This window comes from Lampetra planeri, chromosome 5 (assembly GCF_965212315.1).
Source record: "Lampetra planeri chromosome 5, kcLamPlan1.2.h2, whole genome shotgun sequence".
NCBI classification, from domain to species: domain Eukaryota; kingdom Metazoa; phylum Chordata; class Hyperoartia; order Petromyzontiformes; family Petromyzontidae; genus Lampetra; species Lampetra planeri.
In genome coordinates this window covers 1,882,711-1,903,163 of record NC_136111.1, presented here as the reverse complement: position 1 = coordinate 1,903,163, position 20,453 = coordinate 1,882,711, and the positions used below count along the sequence as shown (strand labels likewise).

Here is a 20,453-nt window from a genome sequence, read left to right as displayed (position 1 = left end):
GATGAGCCGTGTTCACGTGGGGACATGTTTAATGTGGGACTTGAAGCGATGGGAGGGATTTGCAAATCGAGTGGTTTATACATATGCCCAACTCAAAAATGCCCAACTCAATAATAAATATGAAATAAACAAAACTACGACGTTTCGATCACAACACAAGCGACCGTCATCAGGAGGAAAGAGTGAAAGCTGCTGAATGCAGACTGCTTTATAGGGTGACGTCCTCGGGGTCATAAACGAAGTGGGCGGGGCTAGTAATGTTAATGTAATAAATTAGCATGTTAATGTAATAAATTATGTTAATGAGATAAATTAGCATGTTATTACTCTGCTTCTTTCGGTCAAGTCACGTAGGTAGAAAAAGAATCGATCACGACGTTTCGATCGCAACACAAGCGACCGTTATCAGGTGGAGCAGATACAACAGGAGAACTGCTGACATAGGAGAAACAGCTGCTACAACAAGAGTTGATATAGAATTAGTTTATATCGGATTTGGGTGGGCTCAACCCAAGGGAAAGTGGGCGGGGCTAGAGAATGAATTAGCATGTTAATGTGAGAGATGAGCATGTTAATGTGAGAGATAAGCATGTTAATGTGAGAGATTAGCAACGTGACGATGATTGCCGCTCACGATTATCTGGGCCTCCCCTAGGTCGACTCGGCCTCAATCGAGTACCTGGTGCGGTGTGTAGGAAACATCGCCCCTGGGGAGACAAAGGCGGCCGGGCGTGGTGTTCTCCACCCCCCCCCCCCCCTTTGAAATCAAGATTGAAAACTAATTTCTTTGGGGCTGATTTTTGTGTTTAGTTCGTTTAGCAGAGTTGGCTACGTGCGGTGCGAAAGAAGTTCAACATCCATCACCTTCATGAGGACGACTCGCTAACAGAACTTTACCCAACAGTCTTCTTTACAATCTTGGCAAATCTCCCGATGAAGCTGATTGTTGTACTCGCTGGCGAAACGTCACGACTCATGCTAAATGTGGGTTTACTCTCCAACACACCACCGGTGTGCTGATGTTGTATAAACTAACTGGCACGTTCTGTTTACGTGACAAACCTCACTAAATTGGCTGTGCCGTGTCGTGGCGGCGGGTTGAACGACACATTTATATTTACGCGAACGTACCCACCCCTAAAAAAACCCCTTTATTCTGAAGTCTGTTTAAGGCTACATGGGGGATCTTTGATACGAGGCGTGGGTGTAGTAGAGTTAAGAGCCCCTACGCGCGGGTTTGAGACGTGCGGGGATGTAGCTCAGTGGTAGAGCGCATGCTTTGCATGTATGAGGCCCCGGGTTCAATCCCCGGCATCTCCACGGGTAACTTTTATTTTATTTTTCAATGCACTTAAAAAAGTCACATCACCTCTCCATGGAACATCGTTTTCCAATGAATTCAACTGCGTAAAAAATATGCATATTAAATATTTTGAGGTGATAAAGAAAATTTTCTTGCTGTGGATTTCACACCTGATATTGTTTTATATTTATATTATTTTATTATTTCCCTTCTACGTGACTTTACCGAAAGAACCAAGAATGTGATAAAGAGTCTCTACAGGATGGCAAAGTAGGTGCAGTGCATCTGCAGGGTGCATATAACCAGCCATGGTCAACCCACTGCTGGATGAAAGCCGTCGCCAGCTGTCACGATTTCTACCACGTAACGACGCACGTGGCACACGAGCTGACGTCTCCATCTCCGAGTTTCACGACTCCTCTCGGCCTTCAGAGTTCAGATACATCCCCGTCTCCTCGTGGATGTAACATCACCCACCGCTTTGAGACACATTGCCTCACCACCGCCCTCTGATGAACACCGGCCGCTACTGGCAGCTCAAAAACACGTGGCGGGGAGAGAGGAGGGGGGGAAGCTTGGTGGGGGGGGGGTCACGTGACCGTGAGAGGGGGGTGTGTGGTGGCGAGATGTCACGTGACCGAGAGGGGGGTGTGGTGGGGAATGTGGTGGGAGGGGGTGCATCACGTGACCGAAAGAGGGATCACGTGATGGTGGGGGAATGTCACGTGACCGAGAAAGGGGGGTGGTAGTGGCGGCATCACGTGGGAGGGGGGGGAATGTGGTGGGAGGGGGGGAATGTGGTGGGGAGGGAGAAGGGGGATCACGTGACTGTGAGAAAGGGGGGGGTGTGAGTCACGTGACTGAAAGAGGAGTAACGTGGTGGGGGGAGGGGGGTCACTTGACCGAGAGAGGGTGAATGTGGGGGGGCGTCACGTGACCGAGAGGGTGAATGTGGGTGGGGGGCGTCACGTGACCGAGAGAGGGTGAATGTGGGGGGGCGTCACGTGACCGATAGAGGGTGAATGTGGGGGGGGGCGTCACGTGACCGAGAGAGGGTGAATGTGGTGGGAAGGGAGTGGGGGCCCATCACGTCACCAGTCGCCATGGTAACGCGTCGCTGAGCACGCGTCGTGACGTCACCGGGAGACGAAGCCTCGGCCCAGGAATCGCTGCTGCTGCTGCCGCTGCTGCTTCTGCTGCGGGGAGAGTGAAGGGCGAGATCGAGGAGGGCCGAGAGAGGCTCCAGAAGAAGCGAAGAAGAGACAGCGGAGAGTTTCCAGGCGACAGGAGGAGGAGCGAGACGAGTTTCGACTCCCCAGATTCACCACAGGAGCAGCCATGCAGCTCCGGCATCTCAAGACGCTGCTGACGCCCCAGGTGAGAGGGGGGCTCAGCCTCGTCCCCAGGGGGGGGGGGGGGGCTCTCCTTGCTCGAGGGATCATTCTCCACGGACCCGGTCTATATACTCATGTCCCCAAGGACTGTGCCCCAGGAATCGTCGCCACGGGTCCTCCCTCACCAGGGACCCCCCCAGAGAACCACATCCAGAGGCACTCCCAAGGAGATCCAGTTTACTCAAGGACCCTTCCAAGGGCATCTTTCTCAAGAGAACCACGGCGGCTAGGAGATGTTCACTACCTCGCCTGGTGTACAGCAGGTCATGGGTTCGATCCCAACCCTGACGCCTCGTGTGCATTTGCAGTTTGTATGTCGATCTCCCCGTGGTCGCGTGTAATCTTCTCCGGGTTTCCCCTCCACATCACGCGTTTAGAGTATTTGGCTGCTATACATTGCCACGTGATATTTTAGGGGCCGTCCATAAATGACGTCACGAGATTTTGGACGATTGTTGACCCCCCCCCCCTTCGTCACACGGCGTCACAAAGTCAGACCCCCCCCCCCTCAAATATGACGTCACAAAGCTCGCCCCCCCCCCCCAAAACAAAATAAAACATGTTTCAAATCGCTTTAAACTATTGTCATTGTAGTGCGTATTTAATGTGGCGCTGCACTCTGATGTTGTAGGAGAAAACATTTATTAAAAAGTCTATTTAATTAAGTAGAACGTGTTGTCTATATTTATTTAAAGTTGCGCATTTTGATGTGATGTCACATTTCTCAACCCCCGCACCCCCATCGTCACACATCGTCACAAATGTCTCCCCCCCCCCAGGTGCGTGACGTCATTTATGGACGGCCCCTAAGCCAATAAGTTGAGCTATCATTTGTGGCCAGGTTGCTTCTAAAAACGAGCGATATAGCACAGTGGGTCTTACCTGGTAAAAAAAAAATAAAAACACTTTTTTAATGTACTGTATAGTTTAAAGAATCATGCACCACAGGGCCCATTGATATGGACGGGGTTTCAAACTCCCCTCTGTTGACATTCGCTGTCCCCTTACCTGCCCACTGAAGTCGCGCGAATGAGCTTTGCTACAAGGTGCCGTGTGCGTACTGCATTACATCCGGGCCATGGAGACTTTGCATCTTAGTACTGTGCAAAGTAGTGTGTGTGTGTGAAATACACATCGCTCTGGACATCATATACTGCTGCCGTGCATGCGTTTAGTAGGTTCATCGTTCTGTGGATGTGAAATTGTAGTTGTTTCTCTGCATCTACATCATCCATACGAAAGAAGAAACATCGTTCTGTTTGTGAGTAGGTCAAATATGTTTCAATGTATAAATTGTGCTGTATATGTGTAGTTGAGTGCAGTACATTGCTCTGTGTACTCTGTGTAAGATAATAACATTGCTCTGGGCATGTGCCCAGCGCATACATACGCGAGTGCATACACGGCGAATGACCACGCAACTCCGGTGGTGGTGATGCTGCCAGAACGGTGCGGCCAAGGTGACGTGCATGGCGTGGGCGCCCAACAACGGCAAGCTGGCGGTGTGCACGGTGGACCGCGTGGTGCTGCTGTACGATGAGAGCGGAGAGCGGCGCGACAAGTTCTCTACAAAACCCACCGACGCCAAGGCACGCGGAACCACAGAGAGCGAGTGGCCCTCCAACCCCACGTGTCGCCCTCCACTCCCAAGTGTCACCACCCCCTTCCCCAGAGTCGCACCCCCCCCCCCAAGTGCCCCCCCCCCCCCAAGTGCCCCCCCTGAAATACCCAGTGCCGTCCATGACACCGCCGAGTCATATTGATCTTCTCAAATGAAATCATCATTGAGAAGGTGCTTTTCCGCCTGTTTATAGTCCTGAGCAAGTGGTGAAAATTACACATTCCTCAGGTGGGGGCGAGTCGATCCATATGGCACAACCACTGTCACATTGTTCCGCAAAGTAGTACGGTTCTTATTTTATCGACCCTGCTAGGATTGCTGAGTCGACCACCGACAGTATTTTAACTCGCAACCTTCCGATTCACCACAAAGTTGTGCTGCATTTATTGAGCCCAGTGGGATTGTGTGCTGAATCAACCCCTGGCCGGTATTTTAACTCTCAACCTCCCAATTGCGAGCTGCTCGCATTACCGCTGAGCCAGATAGCCTGTTACCACTGTACCACATCGCCACAAGTCTCCATTGTAATATGTTTTACTTTGTCTTACTGTGTGTGTGTATATTTGAAATATAGTATGGCAAGAAAAGTTACATGGTGAAAGGAATGGCGTTCTCTCCGGATTCCACAAAAATTGCCGTTGGGCAGACGGACAACATCATCTTTGTTTACAAGATCGGAGAGGAGTGGTGAGGGCTGTCACTTGGTGTTGTACGCACAACGTTTGAACCTCTCACATGGCATGCTTGACTTTGGTTAGTTTGGGTCCCCAAGAGATCCTTTGCCAAGAAATTAGTATTTGAGCAAAGTCAAAGTATCTGCACAAATGAGCATGGATTGGTACTTTATCTATTGTCCTGCAACAGTGGTAAAATTCCACATTACTTTGACGGGTGCCAGTCAATCTATAGCAAAACCACCGTTGCCTCTCCCAAAGTTGTCCTCATTTTATCATGCTGAAAATGATTATGGGTTCAGTTGAAACCTGACCGGAATTTGACCTTGCAGCATTGCGATTGTGAGCTAAATGCTTTGCTACCGTGCCACAAAACTGATTCATGATTCAATACTGAATGTTCTCTTGTTCAGTAAACCAGTGTGATCTTACATTGTTTAATTCCAAAATATCTGATCTTTGCGTTTTCTCAGGGGAGATAAGAAAGTGATTTGCAACAAATTCGTTCAAACCGTAAGTCCTCGTGTGCGTGTGCTTTGCTCAATGTCATGTCTTTTGCTCTCTGGTTGGACAATTTGCACCTCTTTGTCAATTCTCCGCTAAATGAGGACCTCCCCACACAGTGTTTGTCATGGTGTTTGTTTGACCGTTTTTCACTAAGCTGGGTCAGTGTGGGTTGGTGAAGGCGGGGAGGGCCCAGCACTGGTTTGTATATCACTCGCTGCTGATTTTAACCGTGGCTGGAAATAAAACTCAGCCTCACCTGTTTCATAGTAACAGTACGCTACCCACTAGGTCACCGCTGCATGCAGGGCATTGGCTGATGGTTGCGGAATGTTTTTATTGCAGAGCGCTGTCACTGCTCTCATATGGCCCATGGAACATGCCATTGTGTTTGGCCTCGCTGAAGGAAAGGTAAAGGGTTCCGGTCGTGCTTTGGGTTCACTTTGTCAACAGTAATGCCATGCAGGACAGTTGGGCATCAACACCAGTCCCAAATTTGTCAGTCGATGCAAAGGGAGACGTCCTGCCCCTAACACTGACGTGGTTTTTAGCAGCACTGAATAATCCACTTTTAGTCTTGTATAGTTTCCCCACAGATCGCTGCACAATGAAATTAATGATGCACTCACTTTATCCACTTAATCTACTTATTGTCAACTAAACCGTACTTGATGACAAATTAGATCATATGATGGTTTCCTTTTGCAAAATTCTACAATATTTTGTATAACATTCATTCCACTCATAGGGGAATCTTCTCTAACATATCAATGGAATTCCCTTTTGAAGTCATAATTAATATGAATGTTCGCGACAATGTATAATTTGTGTGCACAAAATGTTTGTATATCAAAATGCCTTCCTACCCATTTGACATGTGTGCGTAAATGTTTGATTGATTTCACTTTTTAGGATAAGATTATGTAGTCATGTACAGCACATTCTCAACCGTCCCTTTACACTCCAACACTATTTAACGTGCAACTTGGGAGTTCCACGCGGTGATTCGTGCATTTCATTGCTCACAGGTGCGCCTGGCCAATGTCAAGACAAACAAATCCTCGACCATCTACGGAGCAGATTCCTACGTCGTGTCCCTGACCGCAAAGTAAGCAACATGTAATGAAGTCGGTGCCACTGCTCGCATGCGTTGTAATGTAACGGAAGTGTAAATCTGAATTAAAGTGTAAATTTCAACAGTAGTGTGGATCTCAGTGGTTGCAACAGGCCATATAAGTGATTGTGATTTGTCTTTCAGCTCGTCAGGTAAAGGAATACTGTCTGGGCATGCTGACGGCACCATCGTGCGTTACTTCTTTGACGATGAGGGCTCCGGAGAATCCCAGGTCTGTGTTACAAACCCCTCCCCCCTCCCCTCATGTGTTTAACGTACGTGAGCGGAATTTGAGGTGACATGTATTGCCGTGGCGCACAGGGCAAGATTGCGACGCACAGCTGCCCCCCGTATGCGCTGGCGTGGGGCGCAAGTGGCCCGCTGGCGGGGGGCTGCGACCGGCGTGTGGTAGCGTATGGGCGAGAGGGCCAGACGCTGCAGACGTTTGACTACAGCCGCGACCCCACGGAGCGGGAGCTCACGGTGGCGGCCGCCAGTCCCAGCACCCAGTCCGTGGTCATTGGCAGCTATGACCGGTGAGCTCTCAACTCATTGTACGTATGTTGAACCTCTCTCACACCGTACGTAGCCAACCATGCGAATCTGAGTTGCGGGGGAAGGACAAAAAATGAAACACAAAATCAGTTCTAAAGAAATTAGTATTCAATGTACGTTTTAAAGTGCACAGCTCTAGTGGCTTCCTAATATTTGAAGGAACAGCGTTCCAGACGGCCGCAGAAGCGCATCTGAAAGCGCGCAGTGCAGTGACCATCTTTGTTTGATGGCTAGCCAAAAGCAGCTGCTGCGAGGATGAAAAAATGTGAGCAAGTCCATCACCCAGAGTGTGTGTGCACGCCGTTTGTCTTCGCAGACTGCGCGTGTACAACTGGAGCCCGCGGCGATCAGCGTGGGACGAGGCCAAGCCCAAGGAGATCCAGAACATGTACACGGTGACGGCACTCGCCTGGAAGAAAGACGGCTCCCGTTTGTGCGCGGTACGCGTTGCTCACGCACGATGCTGCGCGGTGCAAGCAGAGTGGGGGAAACCTGCACAGGGGATTCATATCGCAGCATATATTAAACAGCCTCGGGGAGACCTTCATGCAGCAGTGGACTGAGCGTTGCTGATGATGATGGTGTTTCAGTGCCCCCAAAATGATCTACAAAGTTACACAATTAGTTTTTATAAATATGTTTCTTTTTAGCTGAACAGGGCCTAATTATTAAGATAGAGTGCTCTTGCTAATCACCTCCCATGCGCTCATGAGACCAACAAGGTTGAAACCAGTCCAGAGTTTTTTTGCTTAAACGAATTCTGCTGGATTACATTAGCCCAGAAGGCCAGTTGGTTGACAGACTCGAAAACAATTAACGTTATGTTTACAATGTGTACATGTCAGCACCAGCAGCAGAATGGAGCTCTGTTGTGCCACACATTCTTCATCTTTTGTGTGACGGCATCCTCATAGCCATCTTTGATGTGCATCCTGGGCAGGGCACGCTGTGTGGGGGAGTGGAGCTCTTTGACTGCTGCCTGCGACGCTCCATCTACAAGAACAAATTTGAGATGACGTACGTCGGTCTGAGCCAGGTAAGAGGTGCTCTTCATTCCTTCCCGTAAATTGAATATAATAATTTTACCCCATGCGCTCTGCTAATAATTAATCATAATGATAATTATTAGCAGAGCGCATGGAATAAAATTATAATTTTTCAACCAATTGTGGTTTACAGCAGAGTTCTTAATCTATATATCCAGTGGACCATGTGATAATCTAGCGGTGTGCTCGCAGGCATATGGGGGAGGGATGTCACAACATCTTGCCGTCACAATATCTACATATGACTACTCATCTATACCTCCAATATAAGAGCCGTATGTTTGTATTGTTAGGAACAAAACACAATTGTGTATTGTGATGATTGCGAGCTGATAAATGGTCTAATAGTTCGTGCAGTGACGGTGAGTTCATGCATGCGGCCTGTAACAGCGAGTTTGTATCTACCAACACCAGGTGATCGTCAAGAACCTGTCCACAGGCACACGCGCCGTCCTCAAGTCTCACCTGGGCTACGAGGTGGAGGAAGTGAAGATTATGGGCAAGGATCGCTACCTGGTGGCGCACACGTCTGACACTTTGCTGCTGGGCGACCTCTCCATGAACCGCCTCAGCGAGGTGCGTGGGCTGCTGGCTTTGGGGTGGAAGATCAAACATCAGGACGGCGGCGTCTCCACCCTAAGTCTCGGGGTCTCATTCGTGCCCGTCTTTTTTAAGCAAATGCTACCGGAGGACGTCGATCCGGATTGCTCGTTCGTCAATGGACTTAAATGTTCCATTATTGTGGCGATAAAACAAATGGTGTAATAATGTTGCATTACCCACAATCGGCTGAGGCAGCGTGTGATTTTGTTCCTCGTGTTTTCTTTTTCATTCCTAGATTGCGTGGCAGGGCTCCGGTGGAAATGAAAAGTTTTTCTTTGAAAATGAAAATGTAAGTAAAAAGAGAGGCCCGTAGTGTAATGCATTATGCATAATTTCATGGGCATGTACTTCAGTGTACGTACTTATGGTGTTCATTGCAAGTGTGTTTGATGTTCAAATTTAGATGCGCGTGTGTGGTCAATGCAGGTGTGTATGGTGTTAACGGTAGGTGTGTGTGTGGTCAATGCAGGTGTGTATGGTGTTAACGGTCGGTGTGTGTGTGCGGTCAATGCAGGTGTGTGTGTGGTGTTAACGGTAGGTGTGTGTGTGTGTGGTCGATGCAGGTGTGTATGGTGTTTAATGCCGGTGAGCTGACCCTTGTGGAGTATGGAAGCAATGAAGTCCTGGGCTCCGTACGCACAGAGTTTATGAACCCACACCTCATTAGGTGAGGCCTCGCATCCATCTCTTTGTCGCGAACATCATCACTGTTGTTTCCTTTTGCCATCCATCTCGCCAACATCATCATGGAAAAGGAGATTCTGTTCTTTTGCATAGGTGCATGTGGAGGATGCTAGGAATTACATGGCAGGATCGGATAATTAATTTTAAAGTTTGGAATGGGACATGACAAGAAATAATTGTAGATGTAATCAGGAAAAAGAGGTTGTGATGGGTGGGATGACGACGTGTCCAGGCTGGAGGACGGCAAGTTCACCCTTTCCTGTTCCAAGATGACTGCAAGTTGCAGGGTGGGGTCCCGTTCACCGCTGAATCTCGGAACGTGCAAGCGGTTTAGCATTAACTTTATTTAGAGAGGCATAGCGCCATTGTTTTTAAAGACATTGTACTCACCGCACATAACTGTAGCGACACGACCATACTTTATGATAGCTGGCGCCAAACTGTGCCACACGCTCTCCCGCATGGCCGTGTGGGAGCCTAGATACCAATAAAGTTGTTTTATTTAAGTTTTTATTCTAATTCCATTCCGATGATGTACATGTACATATGTGTACGTCATCGGAATGGGAAAGGGGTTAATGAGACAGACATTAGGGTGGCACTCAGAGGCTGGCGATGAAGTAAACTATTTAAATCCAGATGGTAGGGCAATGTAAAGAGGCCCAGCATGTGTTGCGATCGGGACTGGCTTTTTGCTGTACCTCCACAGCGTGCGTTTGAACGAGCGGAAGCAGCGAGGGGTGGAGAACAATAAGAAGCTGGCTTACCTCGTTGACTTGAAAACCATCGCCATAGGTGAGACCTTTCATATTCATCTTTGTTCTTTTACGTTTTTAACAGTGTCTGTGTGTGTACATTATTGTGTGTGTACGTATATATATGTGTGTTTACATATGTCTTGTATTTTCCTTATCTTAAAATCCCTTGAGATGGAACATCTCATTTGCAAGTGGGTCCAGGGTGTCGATTGACACGTGTATCTGATCTAAAATTATTTCTGTAAACCTCAATATTTTCCAAAGAAGGCCATTTGGCAGAAACAGCGAGACCTTTCCTGTTAAAAAAACCTGCTAATTATTTTTCACTCACCTGTTATGTGTGTGTGTAAATGTGTCTGTAACTGTGTATGTACTGTACTTAACTATATATATATTTATACTAGACATCTGTGAAAAAGACCTTTATAGCTCATTGTATTCCTCCAGTATAAATACATATTCTGATAAAAATTTTGACTTAAAACTTTCGTGACTGCAGGAATTAATATTCTTGGTTATTTCGGTAAAGTCACGTAGATAGAAAATAATAATAAAATAAAATGTAAAATAAATTGAAAATTATATTTTATTCTTTTTATTTTCTATCTACATGACTTTACCGAAAGAACCAAGAATATTCTGATTCTGATGTCTGGAACGCTCTTCCGATATGAGGAAACCACTGGAGTTATATACTTTAAAATCTAGATTGAAAACTCATTTCTTTAGAACTGGTTTGTGTTTAGTTTGTTGTCCTTCCCACGCACCTCCGATTAGCATGTTTGTCTATGTACGGTGCTAAAGAAGTTCAACATACGTGCAATTAATTCTGTGTATGTGCACGCACGGTACGTGTGCAGTCGACCTGGTGTCAGGGTGTGCTCTGGGCAGTCTGAATCACGACACTAAGGTCGACTGGCTGGAGCTCAGCGAGACTGGGCGCAAGCTGCTCTTCCGTGACAAGAAGCTGCGGGTGAGCTGGACACGAACGCTTGGGGGTAGACTTTTCTTCCACTCTTCATACGTCATAAATCGTACTGGCTGAAAATATCCCAATGCTGAAAATACACCTCCAATTTACTCAAATGTAATTGCACACAGCAGCAGCACCACCCCCGACATGAGGTCCAGGCTTCCCTGGGTAACATAAGTGTACTAATAAAAGCTAAGAATCATATTCACATGTCAGAAGAGCGGGTATCTTTGCTTGCCTATGGAGCAAAAATACAAATGTAATTTAATTTTTGTTTTATTCAGAATAGTCTCACCGAGCCTCAAAATTCTTATAGTAGGGTGCTGCAATGGGATGTTTGTCAATTCTCTTTTAAAAGGAAAGCATCACTAAAAAAAAAAACTGTTCTTGTAGAAGCAGACCCCATGCTGTAAGTACTCAGATGTTTGACACAAATTCAGCGGTTTGGTAATTAGATAAAAGTCTTAAAAGTTACTGTCACACGCACCTCCGTAACATCACTGCATTGGCGTGAAAATGACGATGAATATATTCCGGCAGTGCGTGTGTGGGTGGAGAGTGAGTGATCCGTTGAGCATTTGGCGCGAGGCCCACAATCTCAGAACGCGGTTGTAGGCGAAGGGCATGGCACCACGGTGCGCGTGGCAACATAATGGACCGCACAAGGCTACGCGAGATGCATGTATGTATGTCAAGCCGTACGTAGCCAGCCGTGCTAATCGGAGGTGCGGAGATCACATCGGGGTACACGCGGTCGCCTCGGGGATGTAAACGTGCTCCCGCGGATGCTGCGTCCTCGTCCACAGCTGCACCTGTACGACGTGGACAGTGGGGTCCACACCACTCTGCTCAGTTACTGCTCCTACGTGCAGTGGGTGCCGGCCAGCGACGTGGTGGTGGCGCAGAACCGTGGTAACCTGTGCGTTTGGTACAACATCGACGCCCCTGAGCGTGTCACCATGTTTCCCATCAAGGTGTGGCTCCTTGGCACGCACACGCACACAAACGTAAACATGTACAGATAAAGACAAACATCCCACATTCATTTGTATATTTGATCGGAGCAAATGCTGTTTCGTCAGCACCTATTAAGGCTGGCACAGCGCACGAAAGAGATGATGTGCTCAGCACCGCGGTCGGTTGGCTTTGTCACCCGATACTGATGTTCACTCGCAGAAGAATGTACTCGTGTAAGTCTGAGCCAATCTAGGCAATGCACAGGACAGGTTCAGTCCAAGACAAGCTATCCTCTGCCTATGACAATGTTTCTTGGAAGACTGTTTTCCCCTCTTTGCTGTAGTCACCTCACCAGCTGTCCCTGCATTCAAATATAACTTTAACACCTGTCTCTTTCTCCAAAGTAAAATTTTTCCTCCATAATTGTGCAGAATTTATTAATCGAATCGCTGTTTGGGGGGGGGTGCATCATTACATGCCTAGCACACTACCTTGTACGCACAAGGGGTCAGAAAAGCCAGCCCTCATTGCAAAGCGCTACGTGGACACGGCTCTGGTGACCCCAATGCGTGCTGGTCAGAAGCGACGTGACGTCCGGCGTGTTTCTGCGTGCCTGCCTCCTCCTCCTCGCGCCAGGGAGACATCGTGGACGTGGAGAAGAACAACGGCAAGACGGAGGTGGTCGTGAGCGAGGGCGTGAGCACCGCGTCCTACGCACTGGACGAGGGGCTCGTCGAGTTCGGCACCGCCATCGACGACGGCGACCACGAGCGGTGCGGCGTGCCCTGTCAGCTCTCCGGAGTTTGCGTGGCTGCGTGGGTGTGATGCGGTTGTGATGGGGTCGGGATATGACATGGTTGTTGCTGTGTGTGGTCATGTTGGTGCTGTTGTCATGGTTGTGGTTGGCAGGGTTTTGGCTGTGTGTGGTTGTGGTTATTGTGATAGTTATGACTGTGTGGTTGTTGTAGTGTACCTGGTGCAGTGTGTAAACATCGCCACTCAGGAGACAAAGACGGCCGGGTGTGGTGCTGACCACCCACCCCCTCGTGTGACGTGCGGCCCTTCATAGGTGCTCACTAACAGCACTTGAATCAAGAGTCTGTTAAAGCTATACAGGGGATCTTTGTCTTTGTAGTGGTGGTATTCACTGTGGTTGTGTGTGCTTGTATTATGGTTGCGTCTGTGTGGTGGTATTTGATGTGGCTGCGATTGTGGTTGTATCGTGGTTGTGTCTGCATGGCGGTAGGGCTGTGGCGTTCCTGGAGACACTAGAGATGGGACCAGAGGCGGAGGCCATGTGGAGGACACTTGGCCGCCTGGCTCTGGAAGCTCGACAACTTCACATTGCTGAGAGGTGGGGGGCAAGCTTAGTGAGCCCATAGCCACACAGCTTACAGGAAGACAATCCAAACAACAAACAGCTTTTCTTTTGAAGAATACCACTCGGCCTATCTGTAATGAGCTTAACACGTAGGCTTTCGCGACCATTATCATCCATAATAGAGGTTTTTTTGGGTTAGATTGCGTAAATATATAAATCTGTCGTTTAAACCCGCCACCACCCGACACAGCCAACTAGTAAGGGCTATTTAATATACACAATAGTCAGGAAGGACAAGTTCAAAGGGCTCGCATAATGCATAATGTACGTTGCCTCAGTAATCCCCCCCCCTCCCACGTGGCGCAAGAGCGCAGAAGCGTGGTCACCACATCTACGCCTCTATATAAGGAACGAAACAGTTAGACTTCTCCACAAATCTGGCTGTCGCCTGATGAAGCTAGTTGTAATTACTGGCAAAACGTCGTACTCAGATTGTAATTGTTGTGGCTTGACTCTCCAACACACCGGTGTGCTGTATTAGTGACAAATTGGCCACGTTCTGTTTACGTGACAACCCTTACTAGTTGGCTGTGTGTGGTGGCGGGTTTTAACAACACATTTATATACTTATGCGATCTAACCCAAAAAAACTCTGTTATGGATATCTGTAATGAGTGATGTTTTGTTAATTAGAAATATAATTTTGAAGTCACAACCGTGTGACTTTCAGACAGTCCCTTAACCTCCACTCACAAAGTGGTCGTTGCTACATCACGACACACGGCACACACGAGGGGTGTGGCTCGTCGCGTTCAGCGGCACACACACCGACACGCGAGTTGGGGGTTTGAGCCCCTGGTCTCTGCTTCTGTTCCAGGTGCTTTGCCGCGCTGGGAGACATGGCCAAGGTGCAGTTCCTCCGCGAAACCAATCGGATCGCTGACTTGGATGCCCAGGAGTTTGTGAGTGCTACTTCGTCTGGCAATGAGGCTCTGAGCTGCGATTTATTCAAACGCCGCTGGTGCCGTTGTAAACTTAACAGCCATGTGACGATACGTCAGTTAATCGATTAAAATAAATTCCTACGCTGATGATGAACACATTAAACTGCTTGTGTGACGATTTATGAAAATTATATGCAGGCGATGCGCGAACATTACATTCAGGATAATGGAGCGGACAAAACTGTACAATTGAGACAGAACAAATGAGAGAAAAAATTTGACACAATTAAATTATGACCCTGCATTGTGACAATCGCATCGCAGCGAAGCGGGGTCAGTTGTTACATGCCTAATAGACCACCTTGCACACACAAGGGAAAGGAAAAGCGCCTCATTGTAAAATGCTAAGTAGTCGTCACGGATGTGATTTCCTTGGTCGTGTTTGATGCGGTTGTGTGTTTACATGATTGTGGCTGGATGCAGTTATGGGTGCCACGGTGGTGTTATGTTAACTACCTCGCCTGGTATACAGGAGGTCGTGGGTTCGATGCCGACCCTGATGTCTGTATATTTGAGGTTTGCGTTTTCTCCCGGTGGTCATGTGGATTTTTCTCTAGGTCCTCCGGTTTTTACCTCCAAATTTAGAAACATGCGTTGAGAGTATTTAGCTGCTATAAATTCCCACATGATACGCCACTTCGTTGAGCTGTCATTTGTGATAGCCAGGTAACTTCTGAAAAAGAGCTATACAGCTCAGTGGGCCTTACCTGGTAAAATAGAAAAAATGTGTTTAGTTTAGGGTGTAGGTTTAGTTGTCATGGTTGACATGATTGTGAATGTCGTAACGGTTGGTGCGCTGGTCGTGGGTAACGGAAAGGCCTCTCATTGTGCTGAGTGGACTGCCGGCTGACCCCGCGCCCCGTGGCATGTGCAGGGCGGTGACGGGACCGACAGCTACCGTGTGCGAGCCCGGCTCGCCATGCTAGACAAGCAGTACAAGCTGGCCGAGAGCATCTTCCTGGAGCAGGTGAGTCCTGGAGCCTGGTTCGCATGCCACCTCCCTGCGCATCATCATCAGCCGTGATCTGTCCACTGCTGGATGAAGGTCTTCCTAAGCCGTCGCCATCCCTCACCAGCAGACAGTGAAATAATCTACATAGCTCCTGCACACGAGCTGATCTAGTTGCTCCATCTCTCTGCAGTAAGTTCTCTACTTTGGATGTCTCGACCACCGGCCATCATTCCTGCTTGTGATGTGTCCTGCCTCATGGATTTTCTGTGCTCTGTTGACGACAGAATGCAATCGAGGAGGCTATGCAGATGTACCAGAACCTTCACATGTGGGATGAGTGCATCGCTGTCGCTGAGGCTAAGGTGGGTTGGTTATATGCGTGTGGAGTGGTAGCGTAGTATTGAGCATATTGAGCTACAAACCCAGTTACCTGCCAACATACGTTAGCGGTGGCTAAACTCTCACCCCTCGCTCCAAACACCTCTTCTCCATCCCTCACAACCTGCACTCCTCACTAACACCCCCCCCCCCCTTATTACACACCCCTTGGCCCCTCACCGCTCATCCCTTTATCCCTCATCCCCCCAGGGTCACCCAGAGCTGGAGAGCCTGCGGCGGAGCTACGTGAAGTGGCTCACTGTGAGCGGGCAGGACGGGCGCGCGGCCGAGGTGCGGGAGAGCGAGGGCGACGCCGTGGGCGCCGTGGGGCTCTACCTGCAGGCCGGCCTCCCGGCCGCGGCGGCGCGCGTCGCTTCCTCGCGCCCCGAGCTGCTGGGCAACGAAGAGCTGGTGGCGCGCATCGCCAGCGCGCTCGTCCGCGCGGAGCTGCACGAGAGGGTGGGGTGTACCGCCTGGCTCGGCACTCGCGCCACACCACGCTCGCCGCACTCGCACGGCACACACATGCCGGAGCCACGCTCACGATACTCACACCAGTCGCACCGCACTCTCGACACACTCTCACCGGGCCGGGGGTGAGTTGTTACACCCCTACTTGATAGTGGTGTTTTCTACAACGCTGCACTGATGCGTATGTCTTGTGTGCAGGCCGGTGACTTATTTGAGAAGACCAAGAACTACAAGCGCGCTCTGGATTGTTACAAAAAGGGCTGCTCTTTTCGCAAGGGTGCGTAACAAGTGTTTGTAGTGATAATGGCTTGTGCAATGTATCCGCTCGTACACACAGAAAAATATTTTATGATCGTGGTTGTGTTGTTGGTGGTGGCGTGGTGGCGGTGATGACGGTGGTGGTGCCTGGCAAAACAAACCCACCTCGATGGTTGTCAGATGGTAACACTGGTGTGTTGTGAGTAATCCAATGGAGGGGGGGGTGGGAGGCTGATGATGATGGTGGTGATGGTGGTGATGGTGGCTGTGATGATGACGCGTGTTGTTGTTGGTGATGGTGACGGTGGCTGTCTCAGCGGTGGAGTTGGCGCGCTCCGCATACCCAGCCGAAGTGGTGAAGCTGGAGGAGGCGTGGGGCGACCACCTGGTGGCGCAGAAGCAGCTGGACGCGGCCATCAACCACTACATTGAGGCGGGGTGATTGTCATCATCATCATCATCACCTTCACAAACCTCTGCACCTTGCAGGTCGTGGGAGTCATTCGACAATAATTTACTACGCTGGTCAGTGTGTGTTGGTGAAGCAATATAATACATGATATATTTCAACCCCTCCTTATAAACCATCTCACTGCTCTCAACTACTCCGCACCTTACTGTTGTCCCAACTCGACCCAGGCGACCCATGCACTCAGTGCAGGGGTACCAAACAGCAAAACCTGTCACGTGTTCTCACTACCAGAACACGGCTCCCTTGTCACATCGCTCATTCTTTCTACAAAGACAAAAATCCCTCCTATAGTCCGGAACAGACTGTTGGGACAAGTGCTGTTAGCAAGCACCTATGAAAGCCGCCACGGCACACGAGGGGGTGGGTGGCCAACGCCACGCCCAGCCGCCTTTGTCTCTCTTTTGGCGATATTTACTTCACACCGCACTAGGTACTCATTGGAGGCTGAGTCGACCTTATCTCGTGTGTCTCGGCTGCCCTCACGCCAGGTGCTCGGCTAAGGCGCTGGAGGCGGCCATGGGCTCGCGGCAGTGGAAGAAGGCGGCGAGCATTCTGGAGATGCAGGACGAACGCACGGCCGCCAAGTACTACGTCCGCATCGCCCAGCACTACGCCTCTGTGCAGGACTATGAGGTGATTGCTTACGTGTTTGTGTCTGTGCATGGGTGGGCAGCGATAGTGTAGTAGCGGTTAGCGCGCTGCACTACGAACCCAGCGACCCGAATTCGATTATCTTGACCGGTCCTGGACCTTCCCTGGTGAGATGTGTAAACATCACCACTGGAGAGACTCCTAACTCATCTGGACATAGACTTCAAAGATGCAAGAATAAGTTTCAGTTCATTACATTTGTTACCTATAAGGTCCCGTTTATCCAGTTTAGCTGGTGCTGCGAGAGCACAGCAGCAGCAACAACAAAATACAACATTTTGCATTGAACGAGTACACCAGGGTCCTTAAGGAATATTGAACAACTAACAAATGAGGTATTTAACGGTCCCAAACGAAACGCACGCGAATCGAAAACACAATGCAAGCATAATATGAGAGCAAGAGGCGCCAGACAAAAAAAAGAAGTGCTTGTCCAGTCAAGGTCGAAGGTCCATGCTGATGGTGCCCTACTGCTGCTGCTGCTGCTGCTGCCGCCGCCGCTGTCTTCTCACGCTTGCAGTTGGCCGAGCAGTTCTACGTGAAGGCGGACAGGGTGAAGGACGCCATCGACATGTACACGCAGGCCGGACAGTGGGAGAATGCGCACAGGGTGAGCTGGACCCAATTCTCTCCACGGTCAGCACGTGTCTCGGCCACCGCGTGTCACAGGCACTGTGTGTCACAGTCACCGAGTCCATGGGGAGCGTAACACAGCTTTGTATGTATGTATGTTGAACTTATTTCACACCGTACGTAGCCAACCGTACTAATCGGAGGTGCGGAGGAATGACAACAAACTAAACACAAAAGCAGTTCTAAAGAAATTAGTTTTTAATTTAGAAAATTTGCTTTCAATCTAGAATTCCACTCTCTATGGTGGGTGACGGTCTCTCCATAGAATGACCACTGGTCTCTTCCTGCAGATTGGTTCTCATTTAATTGACCTAGGATGGATTGACAATGATGATGATAATTATAAGTTGAGGTGACTGCTACAGCGCCATCTGCCCATTGTTTAATGAGTACGTGTGATTTGTTTTCTTCCAATTACCTTTTTGTGTAACATGGTGATGATTGTTTAATATTGTTTTGCAAATCAAAAGCTGATCCCATCACTCAAAACCCAAGACACTTGCACACAAGCCCTCTTCCCTCAACTTTTATTTACGTTAATCCCCGACCTCTGAACCCTCTGACACCGTGAACCTCCCAACGCTCGTGTATGCTGCCCAGCTGGCGAAGCGGTGCATGAGGCAGGAGGAGGTGGGCACGCTCTACATCAACCAGGCGCACGAGCTGGAGAAGGAGGGCAAGTACAAGGAGGCCGAGAGGTGAGGCTCCAGCCAATTAGTGACTAAAATAGAGGTTTTTATAGGGTTAGATCACGTAAATATAAATGTGTCATTGAACCCGCCACCCCCCGACAGCCAATTAGTAAGGTTTGTCACGTAAACAAAACATGACAATTCATTGCTAGTTCAGCACACCAGTGTGTAGGAGAGTAAACCCACAACATTTACGACGTTTTGCCAGTAATTACAACTAGCATCATCAGGCGAATCCAGATTTGTGGAGAAATCCTGTTTCGTTCTTAAATAGAGAAATAAACGTGATGTTGTCACTTGTGTCTTCGAACCTGATTGGCTCAAATGATCTAACCCAAAAAAAGCTCAATTATGGATAATATGAGTCATGAAAGCCTACGTGTTAAACTGAATTAGTGACTACTTCAGCACACCGGTGTGTTATAGAGTAAACCCACAACATTTACAATTTGAGTACTGTGACGTTTCGCTGGTGATTGCAACCAGCTTCAACAGGACATTAGGAATTTGCACACTCTGATACAGGTCTGTCCAGTGTGAACTTACCACGATTATGGAAAATTGCCTGATGAAGCTGGTGGTAATCAGCGAAAACGTCATCTTGAAATTGTAAATGTTGTGGGTTTACTCTGCAACACACAGGTGTGCTAAAGTAGTAACTAATTGGCATGTTTGGTTTATGTGACAAACCTTACTAGCTGTGTCGGGTGGTAGTGGGTTGAAGGACACATATATTTTTACATGATCTAACCCAAAAAAACCTTTATAATGGATAATACAGAAGACTGACACGCTTAATTTAAAATTGCTCGAACTTGTCAATCAGTGTTCCTTAGTGTAATTATTTTGCAATATATATTTTTTAAACCTAGAGAATATAAAAAAACCTCACAATACATGTTATCTTGGAATTTTATTTAATAAAAAAGCGGATTACTATTAGTCCTCTGGGTACAGGATTGTGAGAAGAGGATGAACGTGACAGCCGTCTCTTATTTTCCATTGCTGAGCAACAGGTTCTCAACTAGTTCCTTGGGAATTATTCAGAGTGAAGAAGTTTAATTTCGTCTATCGTCGGTGCACCCGCCCCGGCGTTCACTGTGTGTGTGCCGCCCCCCCCCCCTCCTCCCCGACGCCGTGCCCACGGCAGGTTGTACGTGACGGTGGGCGAGCCCGACCTCGCCATCACCATGTACAAGAAGCTGAAGCGCTTCGATGACATGGTGCGACTGGTGGCCAAGTATCACGAGGACCTGCTGGCCGACACGCACCTCCACCTGGCCAAGGTGTGACACGGAAGACGAAATAATTCCTCCGTTCAGTCACGCGGACTGCTTGGAGCACGCACTTTTAGCAAACACCTATGAACACCGATTCACATTTTTTCGGATGATGTACATTTTTGTAAAAAAAAAAGTTAATCCTAAATGCAGGA

The 20,453-nt window shown here is 48.7% G+C and overlaps 1 protein-coding gene and 1 non-coding gene across 2 annotated transcripts in view; both read left to right on the top strand.

The window, feature by feature from the left end:
* Positions 1–1,248: 1,248 nt before the first annotated feature.
* Positions 1,249–1,320, top strand: TRNAA-UGC (transfer RNA alanine (anticodon UGC)). Its single transcript has one exon. It is a non-coding gene; the product is annotated as a tRNA-Ala (tRNA).
* A 1,062-nt stretch (positions 1,321–2,382) lies between these two features.
* IFT172 (intraflagellar transport 172) overlaps positions 2,383–20,453 on the top strand; it is a 35,726-nt gene continuing 17,655 nt past the window's right edge. The window contains exons 1-28 of the mRNA XM_078594028.1: positions 2,383–2,680; positions 4,143–4,286; positions 4,893–5,005; positions 5,466–5,505; positions 5,842–5,907; positions 6,525–6,604; positions 6,755–6,842; positions 6,932–7,146; positions 7,482–7,605; positions 8,106–8,201; positions 8,626–8,787; positions 9,050–9,103; positions 9,378–9,481; positions 10,208–10,293; positions 11,117–11,229; positions 12,036–12,203; positions 12,823–12,959; positions 13,433–13,540; positions 14,385–14,469; positions 15,386–15,478; positions 15,748–15,825; positions 16,052–16,300; positions 16,511–16,589; positions 16,888–17,008; positions 17,531–17,675; positions 18,214–18,303; positions 18,927–19,024; positions 20,169–20,304. Coding sequence (XP_078450154.1) covers positions 2,642–2,680; positions 4,143–4,286; positions 4,893–5,005; positions 5,466–5,505; positions 5,842–5,907; positions 6,525–6,604; positions 6,755–6,842; positions 6,932–7,146; positions 7,482–7,605; positions 8,106–8,201; positions 8,626–8,787; positions 9,050–9,103; positions 9,378–9,481; positions 10,208–10,293; positions 11,117–11,229; positions 12,036–12,203; positions 12,823–12,959; positions 13,433–13,540; positions 14,385–14,469; positions 15,386–15,478; positions 15,748–15,825; positions 16,052–16,300; positions 16,511–16,589; positions 16,888–17,008; positions 17,531–17,675; positions 18,214–18,303; positions 18,927–19,024; positions 20,169–20,304 — 3,111 coding nt within the window. The 5' untranslated portion in view covers positions 2,383–2,641. The remainder of the gene's footprint in view (positions 2,681–4,142; positions 4,287–4,892; positions 5,006–5,465; positions 5,506–5,841; positions 5,908–6,524; positions 6,605–6,754; positions 6,843–6,931; positions 7,147–7,481; positions 7,606–8,105; positions 8,202–8,625; positions 8,788–9,049; positions 9,104–9,377; positions 9,482–10,207; positions 10,294–11,116; positions 11,230–12,035; positions 12,204–12,822; positions 12,960–13,432; positions 13,541–14,384; positions 14,470–15,385; positions 15,479–15,747; positions 15,826–16,051; positions 16,301–16,510; positions 16,590–16,887; positions 17,009–17,530; positions 17,676–18,213; positions 18,304–18,926; positions 19,025–20,168; positions 20,305–20,453) is intronic.